Genomic DNA, 27,400 nt, shown 5'->3' with positions numbered 1-27,400 from the left:
TCTCGCTCTCTGTCTCTGACAGAAAGCTAAATGTCTCACAAAACTACAATTCTCAGAATTCCCTAGCATTTAGCCAGGGCAGTTAAAGTGGTCTCAAACGGGAGTATTTCTGCAGTCTGTTTTGGACCACAGATTGTGTGACTTTTTATAACTCCTAGCTGTTCTTTTAAACCTCAGGGGTTTGTTAGGCTTTAATTCCCCCAGTTTCACCTCAAAATATCGACAACTCCCATCAAGCCCAGTCAGCACCATCTGGGACTCTCTTGGTCCCTCATCCCTGAGCCAGAGACAGACCTAATGGGTTGGGCTTCAGTCTTGGCAAGCTAAGGCTGCCAACTTCTTTCTTTCAGGGAGCCTCAAAGGTGCTGCAGGATCTCTCTACATTATTGTCATTATCATTATTATATCCAACTGCATCTGAGGAAGAAGACTGAAGCCCAGGAAAGCTCAGGCTGCCAACTTATTTCTTTCAGGGTGCCCAAAGGTGCTACAAGGTCTCTCTGCGTTGTAGTCAAAACACTCTGCACATGCCCAGAGGCACCCTTGTTGCTGATGCCTCACAAAACACCTCAGTTGAAAAGAGGTCCAACCCCCTCCCCAACCCAGCCTCAAGCCCTGCCTGAAACCCGCACCACATCAACCTCTCAGGGGCTGCCTCCGCACTGCAGCAACATAATCCGGTTTGACACCGCTTTAACTGCCGTGGCTGAGTCAGTGCCATAGGATCCTGTGGGCTGTAGTTTTGTTGTGGCACCAACAGAGAAAGCCACACAAAAGTAGTGCAATCACAAAACCCACAGCATGGGGGTATCTGTGGCAGTTAAAACTGGTTTCAAAGTGGACTGTTCCTATTGCTCTTGCTATTATCTCTGCAGTGTGTTTTGGACCTTAAAATGGAGGATAGGTCTGGAAACAGGAAAGATATAGAGGTCCACCTCTTCCCTACACTTCCCAAAGCACCCCAGGGGGAACCTAATAAGTGTGACACACACCCCACTTCCGGTCTAAGCCCCACCTCTTCCTCCCAGTCCTCCCCCTTTTTCTTCCCATCATCCATAGTGGAGTAGTTGTTACTCCTGCCAGGGGCAGGTAGGTTGGCAGAGAGCTTTGACTGGGTTGCATCCGCACTGCAGGAGTAACCCTACTTTGACACCACTTTAACTGCCATAGATAGCTCCCTGCTGATGGCATTCTAGGGATTGAGCTTTTGTGTGGATTTCTCTGTTGGTGCCACAACAAAAAACTGCAGCCCCCCAGAATTCTGTAGCACTCAGCCATGGCATTTCAAGCGGTTCCAAACCGGATTATACTTGCAGTGTGGAGGTTGCTAAGGTGCAGGTTTCAGGCAGGACTTGAGGTTGGGTTGGACTTCCTTTCAGGTGAGGCATTGTGTGAGGCACCAGCAAAAAAAAGTGACTCTGGGCATGTGCAGATTGTTTTGACTGTTGATATATATATTATTAAATAATAATAATAATGTAGAGGGATCTTGGAGCTTTTTTGAGACTCCCTGAAAGAAAGAAGTTGGCAGCTTGAACTTGCCTAGGCTTCAGTTTCCTTCTCAGATGCAGTTGGATATAATAGTTTTTTAGACCCATGTCAAAGACCCATATACTTGCAAGGCAGCTTGGATTTTATTGAATTGCAAGGAATGCAGTTGAAAAGTATAATAAGGAGATGTATGTACATAATGAGTATATAGAAGCGCTTGAGTAAGGAACATCGGTCAGAATTAAGTATATGAGAAGCAAATTTCATGCTTGGTGTAATTTCCTTTTACTGTACAACCAATATGCTTTCATCATTTAAAAACAAAAAAAAAATTAAACTGAGCCATGTGAATGTTGCATTCATTTCATGTTGTGGGTACAGATGCAGCAGAAATTAACAACAGTGCAGTTTGGGAAAGTGAGGTTGTAGTTGCATATTACATGTGTGAACTCCTTGTGCTCCCTGTGAACAGTATACACAACGACTTGTGGGTGAAGCGACGCATGCACTCATGCCATTCATTCTGTGTTCCCACAATGTGGCACAGCTTTCCAAGACGAATGAGGGAGGAAGAATTCAGCCTTTTGAGACCTTTCCTATTTCCAAATCTAACACATCTGTATTTTGATAGCTACTTTCTATTGGGGCACAATGAGAGTACCACTGTACAGTTTTATAAATGTATAAATTCTTAAGGAAGGAAAACTTGAAAGTTAAAGCGAGTCACCCTCACAATGACTTTTTTGTCTTGTTTATGCTCCTTTTATTTTCTGAAATGACTGGGTTCTTCTGACTTTTTTCTCCAATTCTCCCAGAATGGCTGCCTTGTGCTTAAAGAAACTGATAGATCAGACCAGAAGGAATCAAGTGAACTATATCAGCAGATACCTTGCCAGTATCAGGGTGCAGCCACTGAAAAGGATGGCACCCTCTCAGACATGGCTGGTGACTGAGCATGCTAAAAAAGGACTTCTTCCTTTTCCCTCACAAGCATTCTGTACTCATGAAGCTGCTGAGGAAAAACCAAAACCAAAGAAAATAAATCCAAATGACAAAAACACTATTGAAAGTGTTGGAAAGAAAATTCCACATCGAATTATTCAGTTAATTGATGAGAACGGCAAGAACGAGGGACCAATGCATAGAGCCGATGTGATTCGAATCATGGATGAAAGGGGGCTGAGGCTTGTTCTACTTACAGAGAAGGCAAACCCTCCAGTATATAGACTGATGTCAGGACAGCAGATTCATGAAGAACGCCTCAAACTTAAAGAAAAGCAGAAAGTTAACCCACCAAAGGGTGTGTATAGCTCTCATTAAAAGTTTTGTGATTCTGAAGTCTTTTTTCAAAAATGATTGTGAGACATCCCATGGTGTTTTATCTCCTGTACATATAGAACAGAAGCACTGACTTTCGATTTCTGTTATTTTGGTGGCAGAGAACTCTAGGTACTGAAAAAAAAAGCCGGTTTAACCGGAAGCCTATAAACTAAATTCTTGTCCATTCTAATAGATTATCAGATACCTATTCATATGGAGTGGAAATCTGCAGTTACTAGCTGTTCCATGATACCATACATGATTGTACAATCTTCTCAGGTTTAGCTCAAATGGTTGATTAGCTTTGTTTGCAGTTCAAATAGTGGAGGGAAGTAGCTAAGTGGGCTTTCTAGCAATCACTAGTTAGGATATTCTTTCAGTGTCTTTCATATTCCTTTGCTTTTTATCATAGTCTGAATATACTGTGCAAATATGCACATTTTCATATTTGAGGTAACAGTATTTTGGATTTTCTTAATGTCAAAGTCTATTTATTTAAGGGATATGCAGTACATCATAATCTGGCAGGTCATATGAACCCCTCTTAGCTGTCCAATATGAAGCCAGCCTGCATGGATTGCCTGTCTGCCTTAGGGAGGTTTAGCTCATGCAATAGTGTTGTGCGATGCCTAAAAAATTATTTGACAAGATTGGGTATCCTCTGGCTTGTAAGGGCTTTTGTACACTGCCTCTTTGCCAAAACGAACCTAAAAAAACTATATAAAGAAAAAAGAATTGTATCTTTGGATAAATCCAATTGTAGTCCCTTGCAGACTAGACTCATGGAATCAACATGATCTTGAATCAATGGGTCTACTGCAGCTGGGACTGTGAATTGGATTTAGGGACCCTTCTGGTCATTTCCAGCTTTATAAGAAACTTAAAGTGCAGCCAGCTGGAATATGGCAGTTAGGAAATAGGTTGCATATAACCTTAGAGCCTCAGGTGCAAGTCAACCTGCTCTGTCGCAACCACAGTGGCTGCTATCAAAGAACCTGAAAGAAAATATAGTGTGACCATGAATCACAAGAACTAGAAACTCCCAAATCTAAAATTTTATTTGCTACAGATCTACCATCGTATGTTGGTTATCTTGCTAGAAGTTTGTTTTTGTTTTTTCTGGTTTTGCTTGTAACTTTTAATTCTATTGTTTAAAATTACACTTTTAATTTTTAGATCTGTATCTGTTTTAACATTTGTAAGTTGCCTTTAGTTGCAGACTGAGGGGAAAAAATCAAGATATAATAATTAATCAAGCTTATTGACCAAATGGAATTATCCCCCTTTCACCAATTTGATAGAACAGTTAAACAGTTGAGTAAACTTTTAAAATGATTATCCTTCCCAAAGATGGGAGATTTGTGTATCTATACACAGGAATGCCTTTTTCAAGTCAACAATGTTCAGTAATTTAAATAAGACATATATGTCTTATTTACACCTACATTAACATGTCTTATTTGCATCTAGTTAGTAATTTATGTTGGGGCAAGTCACTGACATTCTGCTATGAGAAAAATCTTAAGAAAGAAGGGGTGATGGAGTTGTGTTTATGCTTTTAACACAAAAAAGATGTTTACAGTTTTATAAATGAACAGAGCATTTAGGACAAGCTACAATACAAAACTTTGTAGCCTCTTTGCTCGAGTCACATGGGCTGAGCAACCTCCCCACATCCAAGCAAGCCTGCCCATGAGCATCTAAGTAGGAGACTAGCTTTCCCCTTTCTGTGCCCCTAAAGCAAAGGCTCCCCAGCTCTACATGATACTCAGGTGTTCTTGTTTTTCTGCAAAAACATGACCATCACACTTTCTGTAAACAGATGCCACATGGGGCCTGGTGATTGTGCACCTCGTGTTGCAGGATGAAGTGTAGCCTATTCTGTCCAAAATGCTGGCTTTGAGAGTCTTACCTGGACACATCTGTATGGTTGATTTTCTTTTGCTCATAATCCAGCCATACCACAACAACCCATATTGTAATTTGCTCAAGAGAACTTAAGAGTGCAGATATATAACGGGATTGTTTCTTCCTTTCATCAGAACAGACGAGATCCTACAGTAATACAGCCTGAACTTCCAGTAGCTACATGAAAGCTTTGTGGCTCTCATTACATGAAGCTTATACATCCATGTGATAGATGTTGGGGTGGTGGGTTTTGGCTGTCACTCACTTCTCTGTAGTTTTAGTCTTGTGTATGGTCAGATAAGTGCCAGAAAACACAGCTTCTGATTCTCAGACTTGAACAGGACTGCCACTTTCTCCTTTCACCACAGTGCTGAAATACTCACCTGTTCATCATGATACTGTAATTTATTTCAGTGATTTCTATGTTGTCACCTTCCCGATCATAGAAATGAAAGGAACCAAGTTGGGGTAAAACTGCTGAATAAAAAAAACTTAAAATCTGCTTCCTTTATTTTTCATAGGGCCTGTTCAACAGAAGGAGATAACACTTTCCCCAACTATAGCACAGCATGATTTAGAGACAAAGATAAAACAAATACAGCAATGGATTGACAAGAAGCATCACGTGAGGGTAACAGTGCAGCAGAAGAGGGGTGCTGCTGGGCCAAAAGATGCAGTAAGTTGATAAAAAGGTTTTAAAGTATGGTCTTTCATTGATGGCTTGCATAACTAATGGCACCTTAAGTACTAGTTTTCTTCAACAGTGAAGACCAAGTTTAAACATCTTATTTATTTTAGATACTGTAATAAGCTTATGTATAGCTATCTCTTCCATACCTAGAAGTTTTGTTTATAAAGCAGGAGTGAGAGAACATTTCTTGTAGGCTGTATGAAATCGAATGCCTTTTTCTTTTTTGCCAACTTCCCAATGCCTATCCTCTCAGCTCTTTTTCAGAAATAGGGCTTGCAGTGCTTTAAGGTTTAAATGGAGAAGATCCCTTCTCCAAATTAAACTAGAGATGGCCTTCCAGTCACTTCTGGATTCTTTCTTTTTTTCCAGAATTTTGTTGGGGGGGGGATTTAAGGGGATGGTGTGAGTCCTCAGGCCCAAAATTTGGTGCTCAGATTGAAAGAAATTGCTGACCCTTGGTTTAAAGTGTCTTGAATGTTACACTTTGTTTAATTTTAAGTTGTCCTTTTTATGGTTTTAATTTTTATTTTAACACTCTGCAGTAATGTTACTTGAAGGAAGGCTCAATACAGTCAGGGATAATATATACTAACTTTATTACACACTACAAATACAAGAGAACAGAAACAGAAGATCTCCAAGTCCAATCCAGCCCACTGAGAACGAAATAAGTGGCCTTTCTAGCAACAGAATTTGCCAGAAAGAGAATCATAATATAATCATTGGCAATGGGCAAGTCTTTAACTCCAGTCACTGTCACTGAAATAATCCTAAAGTACTATAAATGTTGGTCAGATGTAAGTGTCAACCTGCAGTATCTTTTACACACTGATTTAAAATTTATCATATTATTCCTGTCCTTGATTTGTTGTATTTTAGTCGAATTCTTCTGCTAAACCTCAAAAAAAACAAAACAAAAAAACCCCCAAGTAATACATTTGTAACATCAGACTTTCTTTTCATTTTTTAGCTAGCATTATTTGGTCAGATTTTGGATGCAATATCTGAAAAAGCAACATACCTTTCAGAACCCCGCATTGTTAAAGAAGGAAGGAGTACATGTGTGTTGAGACACATGTCAGACAAAGAAATCCGTGAACACAAGACAATGGAGAAAAGCAAAGGAGTTCAGGGGAGCACTGGGAAGCCCAGTAATGATTTGGATGCTCTCAAACAGTGATTGTAAAAAGTGGAGGGACTGAAATTGCTTCATTGGGGTTTTGATTATCTGTACAGACTCATAAACTTGCTGACAATGATCAATCCATAAAGACTCATCCTGTTTCATGCTCACAAAACTATTGTTCAGGGTCATCTGAAAATCTAGCCAAGGGTCAGTGTTTCCACTGCCAGCACTGTATTGTTCATTGCAGGTTCAGTCAAACTATCATTGGTGGACAATATGTTTCTTTGGTGTGATTTCAATGGGATGTATCCACTGAGGTGAGAGGCTAGGCTCCGCTTAGGTCGTGGTTTTTTAACCTTAGGAGACAAGACAAACAGAATTCCAATTGATAACTGTCATATAAAAAGAAAGCTTAATCTGTTTATATTATTGTTGCATATATGTGAGCAACATTCTTAAGAGCTAGCTTGTGGGAATTGACAAAATACTGGTTTGGACTCTGCATTTCCTCAGCATGAGAGTTTAGTTTGAGTTAGGAAACACTAGATGCTTATGCTGTTTTCCTACAATGTGCTATATTTAAGATATGCAAAGAGACATAAGCAAATGCAATCAGGCATTCCCACAAGCAAGGAGCGCTACTATTTCACATCTTTCCAAAGAGGGAATCTGTACTTTCACCATTCCCCCACCTGCTTCCTATCCCTTGCATTTTCAATTTTCAATTGACCTGCCTAATAGAATCACTGAAAGTCATGCTCCCAAATTAGTTTAATTTTTCATGTAGCCTAGGGCAGTGGGAGTCTCCAGAAATGGTTAGACAACTACTCCTAGCATCCCTCACCACTAGCTATGCTGACTGGGGTTGGTGGAAGCTGTAGTCCAAGAATACCTGGACAGCTGGTCTCTCCTCGTGCACTGGGGTAAGGGATAAAGGACTCCTGTGAATGTGGGAAAATTGTAAATAAAAAAAAACCACTATTCTTTTTATCTAGGAGAACATCTTTCTAGGACTACCCAAGTCCTCCAGTACAACTCTATGGTCAACATCTGCCAGAAGTTGATTATAGAATCATGCTGGAAGAAATGCCAAGAGAAGTGTTTCCTTTAGGCTCTTTAGGTTGTGATCTAGGTTCTCCAGCACAACTCTGTGGTCAACATCTGGCAGAGTTGTGCTGGAGGACCTAGATTCCTAGAGAACATACTAAAAATGAAAGCCACAAATGTACAGTGCCAACTGTATATGAACTACCATCAATTTTTACATGAGTGGATTGTTACTTCAGTTGTATCCAAATATTCATCCTGTATATATTATTGTTAAAAGTATGGCTAGGGGAAGAGTACATGCATGCAAAACCCAGCCACAGTTAGATCTGAATATCTTTGAGCACTGGCCATTCAAGTTGGCAATTTGCTATCAAATCAACATACAGTATATACGCACTTCCCTTTGACTGGGAAGCCTGATAAGACAGGGAAAGCTTTTTAATTGTGGGGAATGGAGTATATCTCAGGGTGTTAGTTCTTTGGGGGGAAATATCAAGACTGGATGTGTTGGGGAACAGTCACCCTCAGTAGATGTAATGTTTGTCATTCTTCAGTACTTCCCTGGTTGAGACTGACTGAACTAAAAAAAAACAAGCAGGCAGCATCACGTTTACAAACTAAAGAACTTTACTAATTGCTTTTAGCATGTACATACACTTGAAGTCCCTACATCCTAACTAACTAATGAAAAGATTAGGTAAAAGGAAGAGCACCACTGAGTTTAAAATTTTAACTTGTCATCTTGAAGCTGAGGTCAAAGGATGGAGAAAAGAACACAGAGAAAGTTGATAGAGAAGGGAGAGTTTTTATATGACCACCGGCCCTAGAATTTTCTCAGGTAACATGATTGGGTTACTTAGATAAATTATGACCATGCATTGCAATATATATATATATGTATAAATAAATGGGAAAACTTGAGCTAAAGACTCAAGATGAGTATAGGCATGCAGGAGGGGCCCTAAACTATCTAAAATCCCCAACTGCTCTAACAGCAATGAAGGGGTGAGAGAGAGAGAGTGCTTGACTTTCCAGTTCCCCTTCTCATTCTCTTGCACACAATTCAGCAACTTGCATCTCTTCTCATAGTTTCTGGAAACACTCTTTTGAGAGAGGTCTGGTAAAGATATCAGCTATCATAATTTTAGTGTTGCAGTATAGTAACTGAACAAGTCCACTTTGATGTATTCTTTGCACCTTGTGAAGGGCAATGTCAATATTCTTCCTGAGTGTGTTGTTACTCAGAAATTTTGATGCAGCTCTGTATCAAAGTGGTTAGCATGGATTCTGTTATTCCATAGTACCGAAGTAATATATGCAGCCACTGTATTTGAGTACACACTCCTTTGTGGATATACACTCAGCACCAGTGAAAGAAATTTGTAACTGTAGATTGTTTCTTATTTGCCCAACTTACTGCTCCTCCACCATACAACATCAGCGACTGGCAAATGTGAAATCTTGGTTGCCTTTGCTCATTCAATACATCTTTCATTGTTAGAGCACATTTCAAAATTAAAGTCTCTTGCAAGTTCATGACTGGCCATGCCCCAATCTGTGCTGCCCAAATTCAAACAATCTTCATGATTGTACTGAGTCACACTGTTTGCAAATGAAACAATTTCCACCTCATTGCATTTATTCCTTAAGACTCCTTTGTTAAATCTTTGCCATGAAAATCAAAACAGGACTCCTTCCTGAATAGCATTTGATTACCTCTTGTTGTTGTGGTACGTACACTATACAGAGTCTCTATTCTGTTAGTGCCAAGTCTCACTTACAAAAAGACTGCATCTATTCCTTGTGTATTATTTGCCACTTGTGAAATAAATTGAAAGTTTTACATTCCTATGAAGGTGTATAAAGAATTCTTTTTGATTGAAGTAGTGTTTACTGGTTCCACTGTCTATAATAACTGCATTGAGACTGTGATTCTCAGTTATTTGGAGTATTTTTTTCTTTAAACAGACCAACATTAATTTGACATTTGTCTTTAAAGTTAAAGGCTGTTTTCTCATAGTTGCTTTTGCAGCTGGCTTAAAATATGGCCTCTGATACCTTTGAATTGTTCCATTTTCTCCCCATTATTCTAGAAGAAGTCTTTAATATGCAAATTCTTTTCAACTAGATGGGCTAATTCCTCTCCTGTAATTTTTATTTCACAAGTTATATTCTATAAAATTTTGTTTGTTTGGTATTCTACCTGTTCAGTTATCGCCTTTTGTAAAGTCACACTTTCTTTAATTTGCAAAGCCATAATTACTGGAGTGTAATATTTTGGAGGGCTAGCCAAAAATAATCCAAGTTTCATGGGTTCTGGCATAAATTCTCCAGGAATATCCACACACAGTGTGGATATAAATTTATTAATGTGTTCATCAAAAAAGTGAAGAACAACTTTGTATTCACAAGCCTCATGATAGGAGTAGCCTAATTAGTGCTACTTGGAGAATCAAATAAATCCTGTAGTTTACCCCACATTTCTTTATTTGTCAAATCTTGGGTGTGATAAACTATACTTGCATCCACTGCCAGGCAAATATAAACTGCTACCTTCCATCATTTACACTATATCAAAAGGTTTTTGGTGAGCATCTCTGTTTTTTCACAGCATTAAATAGGCCCATCATAGTGAAATGCATCTGCTTATTCCACAACCAGGACTTACATTTACTCCCCTTTAGTTTTCATTGCCAAGAACTGGGTCAGAATTAGCTGTGGTCATTGTTGCTTAATCTTCTATTGTTTAAGCAGCAAAGCAGGAACCCTCAGTGAGGTTTTGTAAAACAGCAGCTGTGTAGTCTCAAAAAAAAAAAAAAATCACTAAGAGATTGAGACTGGGCCCGTAAACCCAAAAATATAGGAAAAGCAGTATATCCCAGGGTTTTAGTCTTTTTGGGAAAAATGAAGACTGGCTTTGTTTGGAAACAGTCTCCCTCAGCAGAGTTTAGCCGAAGTAATCTTCCTCAATCTTCAGTACCACTCTGGTTGGAACTGACTTAAGTAAAGAAACAAGCAAGCAGCATCAAGTTACAAACTAAAGAACTTTACTAATTGCTTTTAGAATGTACATATACTCAAAGTCCCTGCATCCTAATTAATGAAAATATTAAATTCACCATCTTAAAGCTGAGGATAAAGAAGGGAGAAAAGAACAAAGAGGAAGCTGATAGAGAAGGGGGAGTTTTATATAATCACTAACACAGATTACATGGTCTGGTTGCAAGATATACAAAGTATGTATGACCATGCATTGAAATAGATAGGTGAGCAAAAAGGGAAACTTCCCCCTTGTTTCTTCTTTTTATGTTGGAAGAGACTAATATGGCTACCTCTTTGAAAATTATCAGGAAGGGTATGCATGAGGCAGGGGGTGTGTTTAACCATTTAACACTAGGGCATGTTACAGACCGCCGAAAAGCGGTGGCCTGCACCCGCCCCTTTTGCCGCCGGATCGGGGCCTCAGCCGCTGAGGCCCCGATCCGCTGCTTTCCAGGCCGCGGCGGCGGAGAGGAGGAGAAAGGGGCGGCTTGGCCGCTTTCTCCTTTGCGTCGCTGGGCGCAGCCATCTAAAGGCTGCACCAGCGACGCAAGACCAGGAAGGAGCTCAGTTTCGGAGCTCCTTCCTGCATCCACAAAAGGGCGCACTAAGCGCTGTCACGCCATCATGGCGGCCCGCATGTAGATAGGGCGCCGCCATCTTGTACGTCCTCAGGACGTACTAGGCTTGGGGGCATCAAGAAGTGATGCCCCTTTTTAAACCTAGGACGTCCTGAGGACGTCCCTTATGGCGGTCTGTAACGCGCCTAAGTTTCTCTAGCAGCAATGAAAGGTGTGAGTATGAGAGAGAATGCTCGATTTCCCAACATTAAGAATACTGAGTCAAACATGCTTATAGTGTAAATCCTTCCTTAGCACCAGACACGAAGCACCTACTACGGAAACAAGTCTGGGGCAGGGCCTTCCACCCCTATCACAAAAAGCAATTTCAGTAATTCCTCCAAAATATTTTGTCAGAATAAGAACTGAAATTTCACTTTAAGACTTGCTTTTCAGGCATAATTTAGTGTCAACTTTAAGACTTTTAGGCTATAGCTGGACAGGCTGACTGGGAGATTCAGGAAGATGTAAAAGGAAACTTAACCAAGTTCTGATATACAGTAAATATTTTGCTAATTATTGTCCTCCATCAGACAGAAAAGCTCATTTTTTAACTGAATCTGTGTAAATAAAGAATAAATTTGAATATTTCTCAAATATCAATATTTACACTATACCTACCAAGCACAGAAATTTCCTTATGAAAATTGTTCTTGTAGTTTTCCCAATAACATTTGGACCTTCCTTTAGTATTACTTGTCAGTATTTCATAACTACTTCAGTTTTGTGAAGGTGGAGCTGGAACAAGGCAAAAGGAAGACTAAACTGTCCACTGTATAGGCCCCTATATATGCCTATACTTCACTTCACAAATTGTCATGGCTGTTGACTGCAAGATCAATACTTTGTAAAAATAGTTTAGAGGCATTACCTCTATGGGTTAGAAAAAGGAAAGGTTGCAACACAGTGTGACAAAGCGATGCAAGTTCTGGTAGCACTAATGAGAGTGCAGATAACATGCTGTTTAGCAGCATAATAATCTAATTTATTAGATTTGCATTACCATTTTGAAACATAAATTAGGAGCAGCAGAAAGATAGATTGTATTTTTAATCTAAGTATTCTTATCCCATACCATTGTTTGAAACTAATCCTACTTAGCTCTTTCAATCTGCATTTCTCTTACCACATTGTTGAGTTATATAGTCTAACATGACCACCACCACCCCACCCAGAAACAGTTTAGCAAGTCACCACTAGACATTAGTGATTCACAGAAACTTTTGTTTTATTCCTAAAAAAAAAAGAAAAGAAAAGGGAAGACAGTGTGACTTACTTTGGCATTTCTCCTTTCAGGATCATGTACCACAGTGTGCCTCATGAGACTTTGCTGTGAAATAACAAAATTTCTCTTTATGTAAAAACCCCAAAGAAGAATGAACAATGTGAGTCTGGCAGTAACTTAAAAGCAAATGCAATTTATTCATGATAACCATATATGGGTTATAGCCATCAAACCATAATCTTTAGATATTATAGAACCAATTGTGGTTTTAAAAGTTTTATAATTTTGTAAGATTGTAATTTGATGGCTATAACTTGTACATATGGTGTTACGAATAAATTGTACAGTGGGCCCTTGCCTTATGCGGGGGATCCGTTCTGGACCCCCCCCGCATAAGGCAAGTTCCGCATATGCTTGAGCCCCATTCAAAATAATGGACTTGTGCATGCGGGGTTGCGCTGTGCATGCGCCATGGGCATACATGCCATTTCCTTTATGTCGCCTGGCTTTCAACATAAGCTGAAAGCTGCATATGGGGCGCTCGCCTATGACGCGGGCCCACTGTACTTGTATTGTACCTATAATTTAAAAGCACCTACTTTCATTGCAAAGTCTCTTCCACAGCCAGGATGGTCACATCGGAATGGTCTTTTTGCCTCATGAAATGAGAAAATATGGCTCTTGAGATTGAACACTGTGGTATATGTTCGTTCACAATTCTCCCTTGGACATTTTAGTACTTCTCTGTTGGCAGCATGAATTTTTTGGTGGCTTCTCAGGTAATCCTTGCGTGTGAATACTTTGGAACACACCTTACAGATCACTGGTTCTAGATAAGGAAACAATAAGGAAGAGAAACTGTGTGTATGTGCCTTCAAATTGCTTATCAACGTAGGGTGACCACCCATTAATTCCATAGGTTTTCTTGGGCACGGAATACCTAGAGGTGGTTTTGCCAGTTTCCCATCCAAGTACTAACTAGGACTAATCCTGCCAAGATCAGATGGAATCTGACACCTTTAGAGTATTCAGGCAGCTTGAAGAGAAACTGCCTGAATACTCTAAAGGTGGAATTTGACAGCAAACACTCTAATTTATCTCACAGCGCAGAGCAATTAACTTCAGAGTATTAATTCTACTTCTACACTTATCAAGTTTCATAGCCTTTTTATACTGATTTCTACTTTACATTCACAATATTTGAATACTGGTCAGTAAAGATGAATTGGGAATACGACAGGCAGAAAGAGAGACTTTGAGGTGAGCAACTGTGGGAGGCTAGGGGGCTGCATTAGCCTGCCTGGTGACCTTGGAGGGATGAACTTTGCACAACATTTCTTTTGCCCCCAAATGCCTTCTAGGGGATGAGAGAAACATTTTCATCATGGAATCGCATAATCTTATAGTTGGAAAATTCCCCAAGGGACATCCAGTCCAAACCCCTGCCATGCAGGAACATAGAATCAAAGCACCCCTCACAGATGGGCATCCACCCTCTGTTTAAAACCTCCAAAGAAAGAGACTCCATCATACTCCAAGGCAGCATACTCCCCTGTCAAACAGCCCTTACCATTAGGAAGGTCTTCCTAATGTTCAGGTGGAATCTCTTTTCCTATAGTTTTGACTCATGAATCACTGGTTAGGGACATTTTAGACTTTGGACTTCTTTAACAAGAGGAAGTGAGTCCAAGTCATTTCCTGACGATACTCCTAATTAAAACACAAATCCTGGGCCTAAAACAGCCCAGGAGGGCAAAAAAGTGGTGAAAATGGGGGCAAATTCCTTTTGATCTTTGGGGGTCCTAGGGGCCCACTGGCCCATGAACTGCCCATTTCCCACCCACTTCCTAGAATAAAGCACACATTTGCATGGCCCTACATCTTTCTCCAACCCCTCTAGTGGTTATCAAGTGTCAGGAGGGTTTTTTAATGGGGAGGGAGGCAATTCAGACTATGAAATAGCAGCTGCACTAAGCTGGGGTGGGGGGATGAGACTGTGTTCACAGAGTCCTTTCCCTTTCCCTGGAGCAGCTGTATCTTCATGGTCTAAATTGGATCCCCCAACTTCCAACTTAACCCAACTGGTTAAGTAGCAGCTGCAACAGCAGACCTTCCCAGGGACTTCCCCCAGCTCTCTTTTTGACAAGGATAGGCTTATTATCCTGATACTTTTTCTATGTACACAGCCTTATATAGTATTCACCAGTGATTTCTACTTTATTTGCTCAATTTGTCTTCACTGTAATCCTGCTCTGCTGACCAATAAGGTATATGGCAGATGGTGGGGCTGGAGATGTGAGTCCATAAAGGGACACACAAGCTGACTGATGATGTGAGCTCCTATCACTAGTCCCAGCTTCTGCCAACCTAGCTATTTGAAAGCATGCAAATGCAAATAGATAAATAGGTACCACTTCAGTGGGAAGGTAAACAGCATTCTGTGCAGTCATGCTGGTCACATGATCCACAGAGTAGTCTCTGACAATGCTGGCAACACACGACTTAACAAACTTGTCAATCGGGAAAACCTTTACCTTTACTTTTAAGCTACTTATATATGTGCATGCGACTATGATGGCAGCCCACAAACTACAGTATAACTAAACAGCGGAATTTGCTGCATGAGACATACTAATGGTCCACATTTTTAAATATGGGATTAGTCAAATTTACTTCTACGTATGGCTACTAGTTGAAATAATTATATACTACTTTCAGAATCCAAAGCAGCATTTCTTCAAATGTCAGTTGCTAAGGAACAACAAAAATAGCGAGCTATTATTCGTATATTCTGCTTGTAGCATTCCCAAAGGAATCTGCTTGTCCATCGTAGGAAACAGGGGGCTGAATGAGGTAGGTCTTTGATCTCACCAGGTCTCTTCTTACATTCATAAAATACAAAACACACGCTTCTTCCACCCAGGATGCAAAAGCTAATGTATTATGAACAGTCTCTGCTGTGAAACAAATAGTGTCTAGTTCAAACCTCATCTCTGCAGTGAACTCAGTAGATGGACAGATATATCAGACCTTTCACCTATAAATTTAGGAATAATATTGATCTAAATTACATTATTGTAGGACTACAGAGAATATATGTGGTGCATTTGTAGTGTTCTAAAGAACTACATAAGCTGTCAGTGAATAAACACCCATGCTTATAAAGATACACTAAATCTTAAAACACTCATTACCCAAACATGGTATATAGAACAATATCCATTGCCCTGCAATTGTTACTGCAAACAAAGAGGCAAGAGCAGATAAATAGAAGAAATTATAATTCTTCAACATACAGTAGACCAATATAGATGAGAGCCAGCACACTGTAGCGGCTTTAAGTACTGAACCAGGAGACCAGGGTTAAAATCCCTGCCCAGCCATATAAATCCAATGGTTGCTCAAGCTAGTCACATTTTCTCAGCCATAGAGGAAGGTAATGGCAAACCTCCTTGGAATAAATCTTGCTAAGAATAAGAGTTGACTTGAAGGCATATAGGGACAAGTCAGTATAAGATTGCTAAAAAAAAACTTGAATCACTTACCCGTATGACAATATCTCATATGTTTCAGAAGCTCTGACCAGGTTTTTGCAACATATGAACAGTTATCTTTTCTGCATGTATAACCTAGTTTTAAAAATCAACAACACCAAATAAAGTTTGGAATTTTACAAACAAAAATAAAAAATGCACATTCACTTGGATAGGGGACCCCCTCTCCAACCTATAGAGAGTAAATAAATTGCCTGGGCTTTCAGGTTACCTATCCCTTATCAGAAATGCTTGGAGCCAGAAGAGTTTTGGATTTTGGAATCTTGACTATTGGTATATACATGAGGTATCTTGGAGATGAGACCCAAGTCCAAACACAAAATTCATTTATGTTTCATATACACCTTATACACATAGCCTGAAGTTGATTTTATATACTATTTTTAATAATTTTGTGCTCAAATCAAAGTTTGTGTACACTGAACATCAGTCATTATCTCAGGCGCCCATGAAAAAAGTTTTGGATTTTGGAGCATTTTAGATTTCAGATTTCTGGATAAGTGATACTCAACCTGCCACAATCATGATTTGTACATTATTCCTCAAAACATTTACTCAGCATATCACTGGTCAAGTACTATTGTTTTATGTGCCTTCTTCAAAATTATCATAATGAAAGTCAGCAAACTTCTACAGAAGACAATCTTACACTTAAATAATGTTGGTTTAAGAAGACTTTAGCATACCCTTGTCCCTACGCCACTGAAATTAACAAATGCTCCCTTGTCAAATGACTGAGTCAGATTTTCATTAAACCAACAGATGCATTGCTTCTAGCCTAGCCCTTATATCTGAAGCCAACATTAGATTTGTCAGTCACTTATAACACTCTTCCAGCCTAGCCTTCTGAAGAAAAATTGCTATATTTGAGTCTCCCATTCTTCCACTCAGACTGCATCGTTCGTCCTGTGCTACAAATCTGCCAGTCTTCTACATTTTGTTGGTTTGGCACGGCTGAAGCAAGAAAACTATTTACCTTCGTGAGTTTTCCCATGACGTTTTAGGTGAGTGAGTGTAGCAAAACGCTTTCCACATCCTTCGTAGGTACATCTATGTGGCAAACATACACATATATTCACTCAAAAACTACAATTAAAATCACGGCTTACAAACTATGAGGCAGCAATTTTTCAAGTGGACTGTTCTTTTCACTACTATCATCATAACACAATGCTGTAAGGATACTGTACACACTGCCTTCATAGAATTCTCCACAAGGAGAATCAAACCCATGTTTGTTTTTTGTCTGATACATTTACCCTACATCTTCTAACAAATCATTTGGTGTGGAATTTTGGTCTTAAACGAGTGACAATTAATCAAACAATTAATTTTATTGACATGTTAACAGTAAAGCTGTGCTTAACTGATTTTCTAGAGAAACAAGTGACAGGTGCTGAAGGCTGAAGTGCTTACAAGTCTACCTGAAATAGAGGAAGAGGAAAGAAGATGAAGGAGAGACATTGTTAAGATGGGATGAATTTAAGCCAGTGTGGTATGTGTACCTAAAATGTTGTTACAGTAACTTTCAGAATTTTGACACATTCTTAAAACTATAAAAAAAATCAAGATGCTCTTAGTGATGGTATTTCTACAAAGGAGACAAATACACTGAAGATGTTTTAGCTTGTTTGTGGAAATACGGAAGACAGACTAAATAAAAAAGAAATATCAAAGCACATTCTAAGGTGAAGCTGAGCTAAGGTTGGGGACTTTTGAAATGCATTTGAAAACAGCTGAGAAGAGTCAGGCTGGGCCCAAAAAGAAGGGGTAGAGCAAGAGTTGGGATGAGCATCATGGAAAGATGATTGTCCAAAAATGATGAATGGGCATTATAATGAGTAGCACTTTTATAAAGGTGCTGATGTTCACACTAAGAACTGAAAGCATACTGTTGATCAGTACAGGGTGTGTGAAAAGGTATGAACAGCCTAAATAACTCCTGGTATTTCACGCTATAAATCATACAAAATTAAACTGCTGAAGAAGTAACCAAAGACCCCCAGTAATATATATACCTGTCATCTTCAAAGTAATCATTTGTAATTCTTGCTTACAAGCACTCTGAAAACCTCAATACTTATTGCTAAATAATTCACCTACTTGAAGACTGGCTCCCCGGTGTGTTGAGACTCATGGACTTTTAACTGCTGGTGCTTCTTAAAAGACTTCCCACAGTTTTCAAATTCACACTGTTTGGAAAATCAAGTTTGTTACCATCAGAGGCAGGCAAAGGTAAAGTAAAATATTAGCATATGAGGTATTGTATGTCTTGCCCAAGTGTTAATACATGAATGTGTGGCAAGCTGAGGAAAGGATCCAGTGGCTACATTGGCTATCATATTTTGGGAGCAGCAGCCCAAAAAGTAACCTTTCTCAGCTCTACACAGGATATAGCAAGGCTGTTGTCTGAGTGGTCTCTTCAATAAACTGGGTTTACTGAATAAACTGAGACTGGGTTCCCACTGCCACCTATGTCAAATTGCACTTTGCAAGTAAATAGGATACTTTCCCCTGCAATAGCTGACAATAGGGAAAGCTGACCTAAGCATATTGTTTCATAGTGCTTAAAAACAGTTCAGACATGCAATATAAACACTAAGGTTGAAAACAACAGATTAATCAAGCACAGTTAGGGGAATGATTTTCCAATGACCAGCACAAAATAACAAAGAAAGTGAGATACTTACTACAAATTTCCTCAGTAGATGCCTGCGTGTAATATGCTTGTTCAAGTTCGCTTTTGTTATGAACTTGTCATTGCAGCCAGCTACTGTGCATCTACAAATACACACATCTGTTCTCAATAACAATAAGCAAATAAAAGCATGGGTAATTAGTTATCAGAACCATTCCCCTGTTCAAAGAAATCCCAGTCAAATAGTCATTTGAATAATCAGTAATTTTGCTCCCACTCTCATAACATTAGATCCCTGGGCCATCCACTGAAGGGAAACAGCAAAAAATTCAGAACAAATAAAAGGAAGTACAGTATTTTTTTTAACGCAATAGACTGCTAAACTACAGAATTAACTGCCACCAGATATAGTGATGGCTGCCAACCTGGATGTCTTGAGAAAAGGATTAGATAACCAGGGCCATCAAATGGCTACTAGTCATTGCATTATACCCAATATCAGAGAATGCCTCAAGAACTTCCTGCAGAATATGAGAGGATACAGTCACATTCACATCTTGCTGATGCGACTTCCCATAGACAAATAAAAAGCCACCGTGAGCAAAACGCAGAATTAAATAGAGCACTGGTTTGATCTAGCATGACTTCTTACATTCTTACAAAAAGTTTAAATTAACTCACTAAGACACATTTAAAAAAATAACTGAAGAAAAAGCAATGCTCCATGTGTCATTGGATACTACAGATATATGTTTCAGGGTGAATAAAAGCTGACAATTTTTTAAAAATTTAATCAACATATTTAAAATGAAAAATAATAAATTACTAAAATTCTTGCAACTCTCATTTTAACAGTTAAAGTCAAAATTGTATCTCATCACAAACATATTAGCTAAGCCTACAGTTACAGTTCCATAAAAATAAATTAAGAGCTTTGTCAAATTTGCATATATTGAGTTGCCTGCAGGAAAACTCCTATTTCTGCTTTAATGAGTAAAAATGATAGCAGGTGTGTGAAAAATAAGATCTAGTTGTTGACATTTTAAAGATGTTGTAAATTTATTTGTTGCTGTTTTGTGACTTCAAGTCATTTCTGACATATGGCGACCCTAACATGGGATTTTCTTGGCAAGAGTTGTTCAGAAGAGGTTTGCCGTTGCCTTACTCTGAGGCTGAGAGCATGTGACTTGCCCCAAGGTCACCCAGTGGGTTTCCATGGCTGAGCTGGGAATTGAACTTTGGTCTCCAGAATCGTAGACCAAGACTCAAACCACTATGGCACGCTGGTTCAAATATTTATTTATATTGAGATTTTAAAAGTAGAAAAATTAAAGCCAGAACTTTCTAAAATCTATGCTCTGGTTCTAAGGACAACTATCTGCCAGGAATGCTTCAAAGTCAAAAATAAAACATGTGTGTAACATTTAAGACTTTGGCTGGAATTCTACATCATCAACATAGCTAAGTATGCATAAGTAAGTAGTGTCTCCTGGTCTGACCCACACATCTACTTTACCAGGCATCAGCTACTAGGGTGAGGGTGGACATTTCCAGCTTTTCCTTCTAGCAAGCAAAGCTGCAACAAGGGCCCTGCTTCTGCCTGGCACAGACTCTCTCCTGGTAGGAGGGAAGTAGGAACACCTGTGATGCTCTGGACTTTTCAGGGGAAAATATTGCTTTACTTATTACGCATTAAAGTAATCTAGCTATGGATGTATCATAGATGTAATCAGGTAAGGACCTGTCTTCACAGAAAATTAAAAATATTTCATCTAACCAATCAAGCAAACATTGCCACCTTCGTAAGCAAATCCTGTTATTTATACAAAAAAGCAATTGTTATCTTGACAACACTTATGTAGATGGTGGTATCCACCAAGTCTGTTTTTATAAATCAAATCAATAAATGATACCAGCAAAGAACAGACTCAAAGATTTCAGAGTGTGGTCTGAAAATCTATTCAGGGTTTGGATGTTGTCTCGGCATCTACCCCTTCACTCCCTGCCCCATTGAAAAACATACTCACTCATATGGTCTTTCTCCAGTATGTATAAGGTAATGGCGCTTAAGATGAGCATCTCTCGTGAAGCCTTTACCACAGCCTTCGTAAGTACAAATAAAGGGGCGCTGATAAAAGAAAGTTAATTTATTTTTAAAAAATATTTGCTTATATTTTTACATGTCCTACAGTTTTTCTGGAATAGTGCCTCTTTCACAAAGTATACCAATATTTTCAGGCAAACAAAATATTACACATACTGTTGAGTTATTCACTTCCTCTTCTTTCTAACACATTCACGGCACTCTGCTCCACTTTCCATTAATGGTGAGCATCTCCCCCCCCCTAAAGTTATGGTTGTGGTTTCTCTCTAAGTCAGATCAATCAATTGCTTTCTTCATCAAAGTTTCATTGGCCTGTTACAGACTGCCAAAATAAAGCTGCTTCGGGTCTCTTTGGAGGTATGCTATTTAAATGACGCATGCATCCTAAGAATCCGGAAGCTGCACCAAAGCTGCACTCCGGTGCTTAGGAATGGAGTGTGGCTTTGGTGCGAACTCCGGACTCTTAGGACCCATGCATCATTTAAATAGCATACCTCCAAAGAGACCCAAAGCAGCTTTATTTTGGCAGTCTGTAACAGGCCATTGTTAGTCATTGTCTGTGACCAGTTCTTGGAAAGCTGAATAATACTATGCCATGTTCATTTGCTTTAGTCAAATCAGAGCAATTCAATAGGTAGAAGGAGTATGTTTTTGACCTATGATATACCAGTCTACAAGGCCTCCTAGTCATAAATAAGTGACGAGATCTCTTTAAACATACTAAAATTACAATTTGAAAGGAACGTTGTGATGTGTCGTCTAGTCATTTCCAACTTATGGCGACCCTATCATGGGGTTTTCTTGGCAAGTTTCTTCAGAGGAGGTTTATTGCCATTATTGCCATTCTCTGAGGCTGAGAGAGTGTGACTTGCCCAAGCACACCCAGTGGGTATACATGGCTGAGTCAGGATTCGAACCCTGTTCTCCAGAGTCTTAGTCCAGCATTCAAACCATTATGCTCTCTGAAAGAAACTATGTGTATTCTTTTCTCTCAAGTTAGACCTGTGAGCATTTAAACAGTACTGATATGTAGAAATTACAAGTGGAGTATTCCTGGCAGAGTAATGGAACAATGCAGTGTTGCTTAACTAATATAGCCCTTGGGAGTACTTTGTATAATAGGTACTGAGGAGGCTGACACCAGACTGTGCCAACAGATGGTCTACACCAGTGTTTCTCAAACTCTGGTGCTCCAGGGAGTTGTGACTTCAACCCCCAGAATTCCTAAACAACGACCATGATGGCTGTGACTTCTGGGAGTTGAAATCCACAACATCTGAAAAAACGAACTTTGAGAACATGAAGTCGAAGGCTTTCATGGCTGGTATCCATAGTTTTTTGTGGGTTTTTTGGGCTCAGTGGCCACATTCTAGAAGAGTTTCTTCCTGACGTTTTGCCAGCATCTGTGGCTGGCATCTTCAGAGAATGCTTGCCTGGAAAGGAGTTGGGTATGTATATACCGTGTGACCCTGGGAAGGCAGGAGGGATTTGCATGTGTCTTGTTCTGTTGCTAATGGCAGGCCTCAGGGTGGGAGGGTCTGCAAAGGAGGATGAGTGTCTGCTTGATGGGTGCTCATTGTCTGCCGGGAAACCCCTGACTCTGGGAGATTTCTCATTTGGACTTGTTTTCTTCAGGACTGGTAGCCAAACCTTGTTTATTTTAAGGGTTTCCTTTCAGAACCACTGCATTGCATCATACCAGCTTGCTGTTCGACTGTCTATGTGTGTTGTTGTTGTTATATGCCTTCAAGTTGTTTCTGACTTATGCAAACCCTAATGTGAACCTATCATGGGGCCATGGAAACCCACACGTAAACCCCCAGAGAGTGGGGGAGTCTCCTTCTTTGGAGGTCTTTAAACAGAGGCTGGTTGTCGGGGGTACTTGGATTGTGGGTTCCTGCATGGCTGGCGGTTGGGCTGGAGGGCCCTTGGGGTCTCTTCCAACTCTATGATTCTGGAAGTCACTCTCTCAGCCTCAGGGGAAGGCAATGGCAAACCTCCTCTGAACAAATCTTGCCAAAAAACAACAACACAGGACTTGTGGTCCTAAGTCAAATGACTTTATATATGTATGTATGTAACCTATATTCAATATATATTAATTTACAATGATAATAATAATATAAAATGTATAAAATAATAAAAATATATTTAATGTATATAATTTAGAATGATAATAATATCAATGTAACATTTATAAAATAATGAAATAAAACAATAAAATTATACAATTATACAATAATAATAAATTAATAATTTATTGCTGGTATTCCTCGGCGGTCTCCCCTCCAAGTCCTAACCAGGGCTGACCCTGCTTAGCTTCCAAACCTAGAAGGGAATCTAGCTCTTGCTAGAGGGCAAAAATCAAAGGCTCCGCCTATGGAGCCTATGCGTCACTTCCGGCAGGAGCGCTGCCCGAGCAACAGCGCGCACGCGCATCTCTCTCTAAGGCCGCAGCCAATGGGAAGCCGCCACGCGCTGATTGGCTCCGGGGAAGAAGCGCCTCCGCCTATGGCCTGGGGCGCCTCAGTCGGCCGGGGGCCCTTGAGAGGTGCCCGCGGGGTCCTAGCGCCGCCGCCGCCGCTCACCTCTTGGGCATGGCCCATGTGCCGGAGGAGGTGGGCCTTGAGCTTCCAGGGCCGGTTGAAGGTGGCGATGCAGTCCGGGAAGGAGCAGATGAAGACCTTGTCCTCGGAGGGGGCCCGGCGGCGGGAGCCACGCTCTTCCTCGCTCAGGCTTGACGACGGCGCCGCCGGAGGGGAAGGCATGGGCCTCAGGAGCGCCTCGGAGTACTCCTCAGTCGCTCCATCCTCCTCCTCCTCCTCCTCCTTCACGACGACGAAATAGTCCCCCTCCATATTGTGTCTCTGCGCCCTTTGAGGGTGGCTCGGCCTTCCACTTTATGCGCAGGCGCAGTGTGCCTTTCGTCGGGGCCTTTTTGGCTCCTCCTGCGCACCGTCCGCCCTTCGAGGGAGTGGCTTCGCCTGCGCTTCCGCCCTTAATTAAGATGGCCGCCGGGCGGAAGCTTTAATAATATTAATAAATATTTATTATGAACTAGAGAGTCAACATAAAAAAGTGCAGCAAATAAATTAAGCATTACAGGGATTGCTTATCATTAAAATCTAATGATAGTAATTTATTATAATATAATATGTTATTCTTATTATATATAATGATATTTTATTATATACATATATATTTATTACTATTAGGGTTATAACGTTTTATTAAAAATATATTATTACATTCTTATATTAATAATAATAATAAATATTTATTTATACCCCGCCTCTCCCTTCCAGAAAACTGTTTATTACTATTCTATTCTGTGCTTCTATTGTTATTAATAATAATTAATAGTAATAAAGTATAAATTTAACATCTCCCCAGAGAACGTTCTGCACAATATTGCTTTATGGGCCAAAACACACTGCAGAAACAATCCAGTTTGAGACCGCTTTAACTGCCCTTGGCTGGGAATTGCAGTTTATTGTGGCAGAAACAGAGCTCTCTGACAGAGAAGGCGGAATGTCTCACAAGAACTACAGTTCCCAGAATCCTCTAGGATTGAGCCAAGGCTCTTAAAGTGGTCTCAGACTGGATTATTTTCGCAGTGTGTTTTGCCCTATGTTCTGAAGGCCTCTTTGTGTGTGTTAAACATATTGCAGTACTTCTGTTTTTAAAATGTTAACTTTGGGGAAATTTTAAAATATGCTGGAACAAAACAAAATCAAATTAGTAATAATATAATCTGACCTCCCTTCTCACGGATACTTAATGTATTTGCTGCACGTTTTCACTCTGGCTATCAGTGGTCCATATGCAGCCTACCTATAAGGCCCTTATTTTTTCCTAACCGTAAGTTTGTAAATTGGACGATGCACTTTTTGGTTTGGTTTCAGGCACATTGAAACAAATGTTTTCCCCTCAGTTGCAGATAAGTGATTCCCAGGCTCTGGCTTTCCAGATGTTTTGGACCTTGGTTCCCAGAATCCCAGACCGTTGACCAAGATGGCTAAGGCTTTTGGAAGTGGAAGTCCAACACATCTGGAGAACCAGAATTTGGGAATCACATTTATCAGCCTCTCAAATATACTCCCTCTAAGACAACCCTATTATGGGTTACCATAAGTTGGAGCTGGCCTAAAAGAAGGCAACTACTATAACACAAGGCCCCTCTCCACTGTTTAACATTTAAAAAACACCTTTCCCCCCCAAACACTTTTCCCCCCTGTTATGTTTTGCTGTCCTGTTAAATTGACCCACTTTGGGCAAGGCAAAGGATATTTGTTGTGATATACAGTCCTTTGTTTCCACTATCACTAAAGCAGCTTGCAAATAGAGTGACTAGGTGTCCCACTTTTCCAGGACACATCCTACATTTCAATCTTCTGTCCAGGAAAAGTTCAAAATGTCCTCCATTTTGAGCATCACTAAAAACCCCATTGAGTAACACCACATTTCTGTTCCCCTTTGTGGAATTTGTATATTTGGCAACCATCCTTGCTGCAAATAGGGAGATAGGGTGGATCCTTCAAAAGTTCTTCTTCCTTGGAGCAAATTATATGAAAGGTATCATTTTAGAACAATAAAATTTGGGGGGAGGATAGGCTTGCCATTTCATGCTGGTGGGCGGGACTTTCCCGCCCCCTGGGGGGCGTGCCCGGTCCGGTCCCGCCCCCGCCCCCGGGTGGCTGCCCAACTCTGAGCTCCCAGGGCTGCTGCCTGCCTTCTATAGAGTGCTGCCTGTGAAGCATGCCTGAAGCAGCAGCAACAGGACTGAACCCAGCAGGGGCGGGATCTGCTGCACTGCCCTGCCTCTATTGGCCAGCCCTCTGCTTCCTTATTTGGGCAACATCCGAGCAGGGAGGAATTTACACTCAGGCGAACTGCTGCTTCCCCCTTTCTCTTTCCCCTCCTTCTCTTCTTATTATTGTTCCGTTTTTTTTCTTCTCCAAGTTCTCTTCCTCTTCCCCTCCTCTTCCTCCTCTCCTTTTTCTTCCTTTCTCCCCCCTCCTCATCTTCTTTTTCTCTTTCTTCCTCTCTCTAAGCCCCCCTCCTCTTCTTCTCAGGGGTCCAGGGCTTCTCAAGAAAAGAAAAAAGGCTTTGGATCTGTCCCATAAATCCCTCCTAAGTTGAGACATACCTGGGAAAAAGAGGGGGCGAGGCCCGCAGGGGTTTGGGGGGGTTGGAGGGGGCAAGGAAAAGGAGGAAGGGGGGAATTGCTAAGAAGGCTTGGGAGTGGGAAATGTAGTTTTCAATGGCACAAGGGGCTGCCTGTGATCTTTCAAATGCTATGCCTGCTTGGAAGTGGGAAATGTAGTTTTCTAAGGCACAAAGGACTGTCTGTGATCTTGCAAATGCTATGCTTGCTTGGAAGTGGGAAATGTACTTGTAGAATTGGGGGAGGGGGTGTTTGGCCAGAAAGAGAAGTACATTTCAGCCTTCTGTCTAGGAATAATGCCAAAATGCCCTCCATTTTGAGCATGCCTAAGAAACATGCATTTATATTAACATTTTTAAAAAATTATCAATTTTTTCATGTGTCCTCCATTTTTAAAAACGTGTCCTCCATTTGAAAATGTGGCCCTACATTTGTCCTACATTTGTTCCAGTTTGGAGGTCCTGCCTTATGGCAACCCTAGGGGAGGAGTAAGAGTGGTGTTCTTAATTCCCTTGGATGAGGTCAGTGATGTCTAGATGTGCCAGGCATCTTTATTTGCAATTCATTGAGCAGTCCGATTGACCATTTTGTGGCAATGCTATCTCCCACCCTTTTACCTTTATATTTCCATCTCAGCTTTGTTCCAGGATAAGGAAGCAGGAAACTACTAATCTAGCCCAGATCTCAACTGTCTTGTATTACAGTGGAATCCTCACTTTCCTGCATTCCCTTGCACTCCCAAATATAATACAAAGAGATAGAATATATAGTTAAACATGTATTCATGTTTGGTCTCTTACCGGGCTTAGGGTGGGTTTTTGATGATGTCAGTGTCCTTAGATGTCCTTTGTGGTATTAGGTAAAAGACAACATTAATCAGTTGAGCTTTTCCCTTCTGCTGTGTTCAGCCAAGAAAGCCGAGTCTTAACAGATGTTTCAGCTTTCAGGGCTCTGGGAATTTCATTACCTATTTGTCCTTGCAGAGGAATCAGTTAAACAGAGACAGAAAGAGAGGTGAATTGTGATATATCACAATAGGTATATCAGACTCAAAAGATCAGGTTGTGTATGCTCTAATATTGAAGAATGGAAATGACAGCCTTGAATTGAGGGTTACAATGTTTAATGAATTAATTGTCTCAATTGATCAAAACTGTTTGTTATTTTATTAGATAACAGACCTTTATTTATTTAGACGATTTAATCTTATACAGCATAACAAATGGACATGCAAACAGCAAACTACAAGCAGAATAGGGGTGCAGTAGCACCCTCCTATTATTGCTCCTGAGCCACTGGTACTGAGACATCCTTCTCTGATATTAGAAGTAGTGCATAGCCATCATGGCTAGTACTGTAGTAACCATTGCTGAGACATCCAGCATGTTGTAGTGGATTAAAGTGTAGTGGACTAAATGGCTTGGGCCCAGGGTACTTGGAGGACCACCTCTCTCCATATAATCCGCC

At 40.3% G+C, this 27,400-nt stretch overlaps 2 protein-coding genes across 7 annotated transcripts; one reads left to right on the top strand and one right to left on the bottom strand.

The window, feature by feature from the left end:
* Nucleotides 1–1,021: 1,021 nt before the first annotated feature.
* Nucleotides 1,022–17,023, top strand: MTIF3 (mitochondrial translational initiation factor 3). Of its 4 annotated transcripts, none has more exons than XM_042457154.1 (4): nucleotides 1,022–1,089; nucleotides 2,307–2,791; nucleotides 5,241–5,395; nucleotides 6,381–9,437. In XM_042457154.1, the coding sequence occupies exons 2-4, from the start codon at nucleotides 2,308–2,310 to the stop codon at nucleotides 6,588–6,590; spliced, it is 849 nt and encodes a 282-aa protein (XP_042313088.1). In that variant the 5' UTR covers nucleotides 1,022–1,089; nucleotide 2,307; the 3' UTR covers nucleotides 6,591–9,437. The 4 variants fall into 4 exon arrangements, with proteins under 4 accessions (XP_042313088.1, XP_042313090.1, XP_042313087.1 ...); XM_042457156.1 differs by lacking the exons at nucleotides 1,022–1,089; nucleotides 6,381–9,437 and adding exons at nucleotides 1,141–1,379; nucleotides 16,916–17,023; XM_042457153.1 differs by lacking the exon at nucleotides 1,022–1,089 and adding an exon at nucleotides 1,163–1,379.
* On the bottom strand, nucleotides 5,990–23,690 carry GTF3A (general transcription factor IIIA). 3 transcript variants are annotated; one of them, XR_006102828.1, is made up of 10 exons: nucleotides 23,355–23,690; nucleotides 20,690–20,790; nucleotides 18,715–18,805; nucleotides 18,128–18,216; nucleotides 17,001–17,074; nucleotides 16,016–16,099; nucleotides 13,070–13,299; nucleotides 12,522–12,575; nucleotides 10,255–10,584; nucleotides 6,759–6,892 (listed from the first exon to the last, which is right to left on the bottom strand). XR_006102828.1 is itself a non-coding variant. In XM_042457151.1 (9 exons), exons 1-9 carry the CDS (start codon nucleotides 23,622–23,624, stop codon nucleotides 6,734–6,736), a joined length of 1,152 nt encoding a protein of 383 aa, XP_042313085.1. In that variant the 5' UTR covers nucleotides 23,625–23,689; the 3' UTR covers nucleotides 5,990–6,733. The 3 variants fall into 3 exon arrangements, 2 of the variants coding, with proteins under 2 accessions (XP_042313085.1, XP_042313086.1); XM_042457151.1 differs by lacking the exon at nucleotides 10,255–10,584 and having other exon boundaries at nucleotides 5,990–6,892; nucleotides 23,355–23,689; XM_042457152.1 differs by lacking the exon at nucleotides 6,759–6,892 and having other exon boundaries at nucleotides 8,193–10,584.
* Between the last annotated feature and the right edge of the window lie 3,710 nt (nucleotides 23,691–27,400).

This window comes from Sceloporus undulatus, chromosome 3 (genome assembly GCF_019175285.1).
Source record: "Sceloporus undulatus isolate JIND9_A2432 ecotype Alabama chromosome 3, SceUnd_v1.1, whole genome shotgun sequence".
NCBI classification, from domain to species: domain Eukaryota; kingdom Metazoa; phylum Chordata; class Lepidosauria; order Squamata; family Phrynosomatidae; genus Sceloporus; species Sceloporus undulatus.
This window is presented reverse-complemented; position numbering and strand designations above follow the sequence as displayed.

What these genes read in the sequence shown, in the direction of transcription:
- MTIF3 (XM_042457154.1), top strand. Translation starts at nt 2,308, where the DNA reads ATGGCTGCCTTGTGCTTAAAGAAACTGATAGATCAGACCAGAAGGAAT. An exon ending in GAAAGTTAACCCACCAAAGG is followed by an intron (nt 2,792 to 5,240) that starts GTGTGTATAGCT and finishes TATTTTTCATAG; the next exon opens with GGCCTGTTCAACAGAAGGAG. An exon ending in CTGCTGGGCCAAAAGATGCA is followed by an intron (nt 5,396 to 6,380) that starts GTAAGTTGATAA and finishes TTCATTTTTTAG; the next exon opens with CTAGCATTATTTGGTCAGAT.
- GTF3A (XM_042457151.1), bottom strand. Translation starts at nt 23,624, where the DNA reads ATGGAGGGGGACTATTTCGTCGTCGTGAAGGAGGAGGAGGAGGAGGAG. An exon ending in ACTGGAGAAAGACCATATGA is followed by an intron (nt 18,806 to 20,689) that starts GTGAGTATGTTT and finishes GTGTATTTGTAG; the next exon opens with ATGCACAGTAGCTGGCTGCA. An exon ending in ACCGGGGAGCCAGTCTTCAA is followed by an intron (nt 17,075 to 18,127) that starts GTAGGTGAATTA and finishes TTTGCCACATAG; the next exon opens with ATGTACCTACGAAGGATGTG.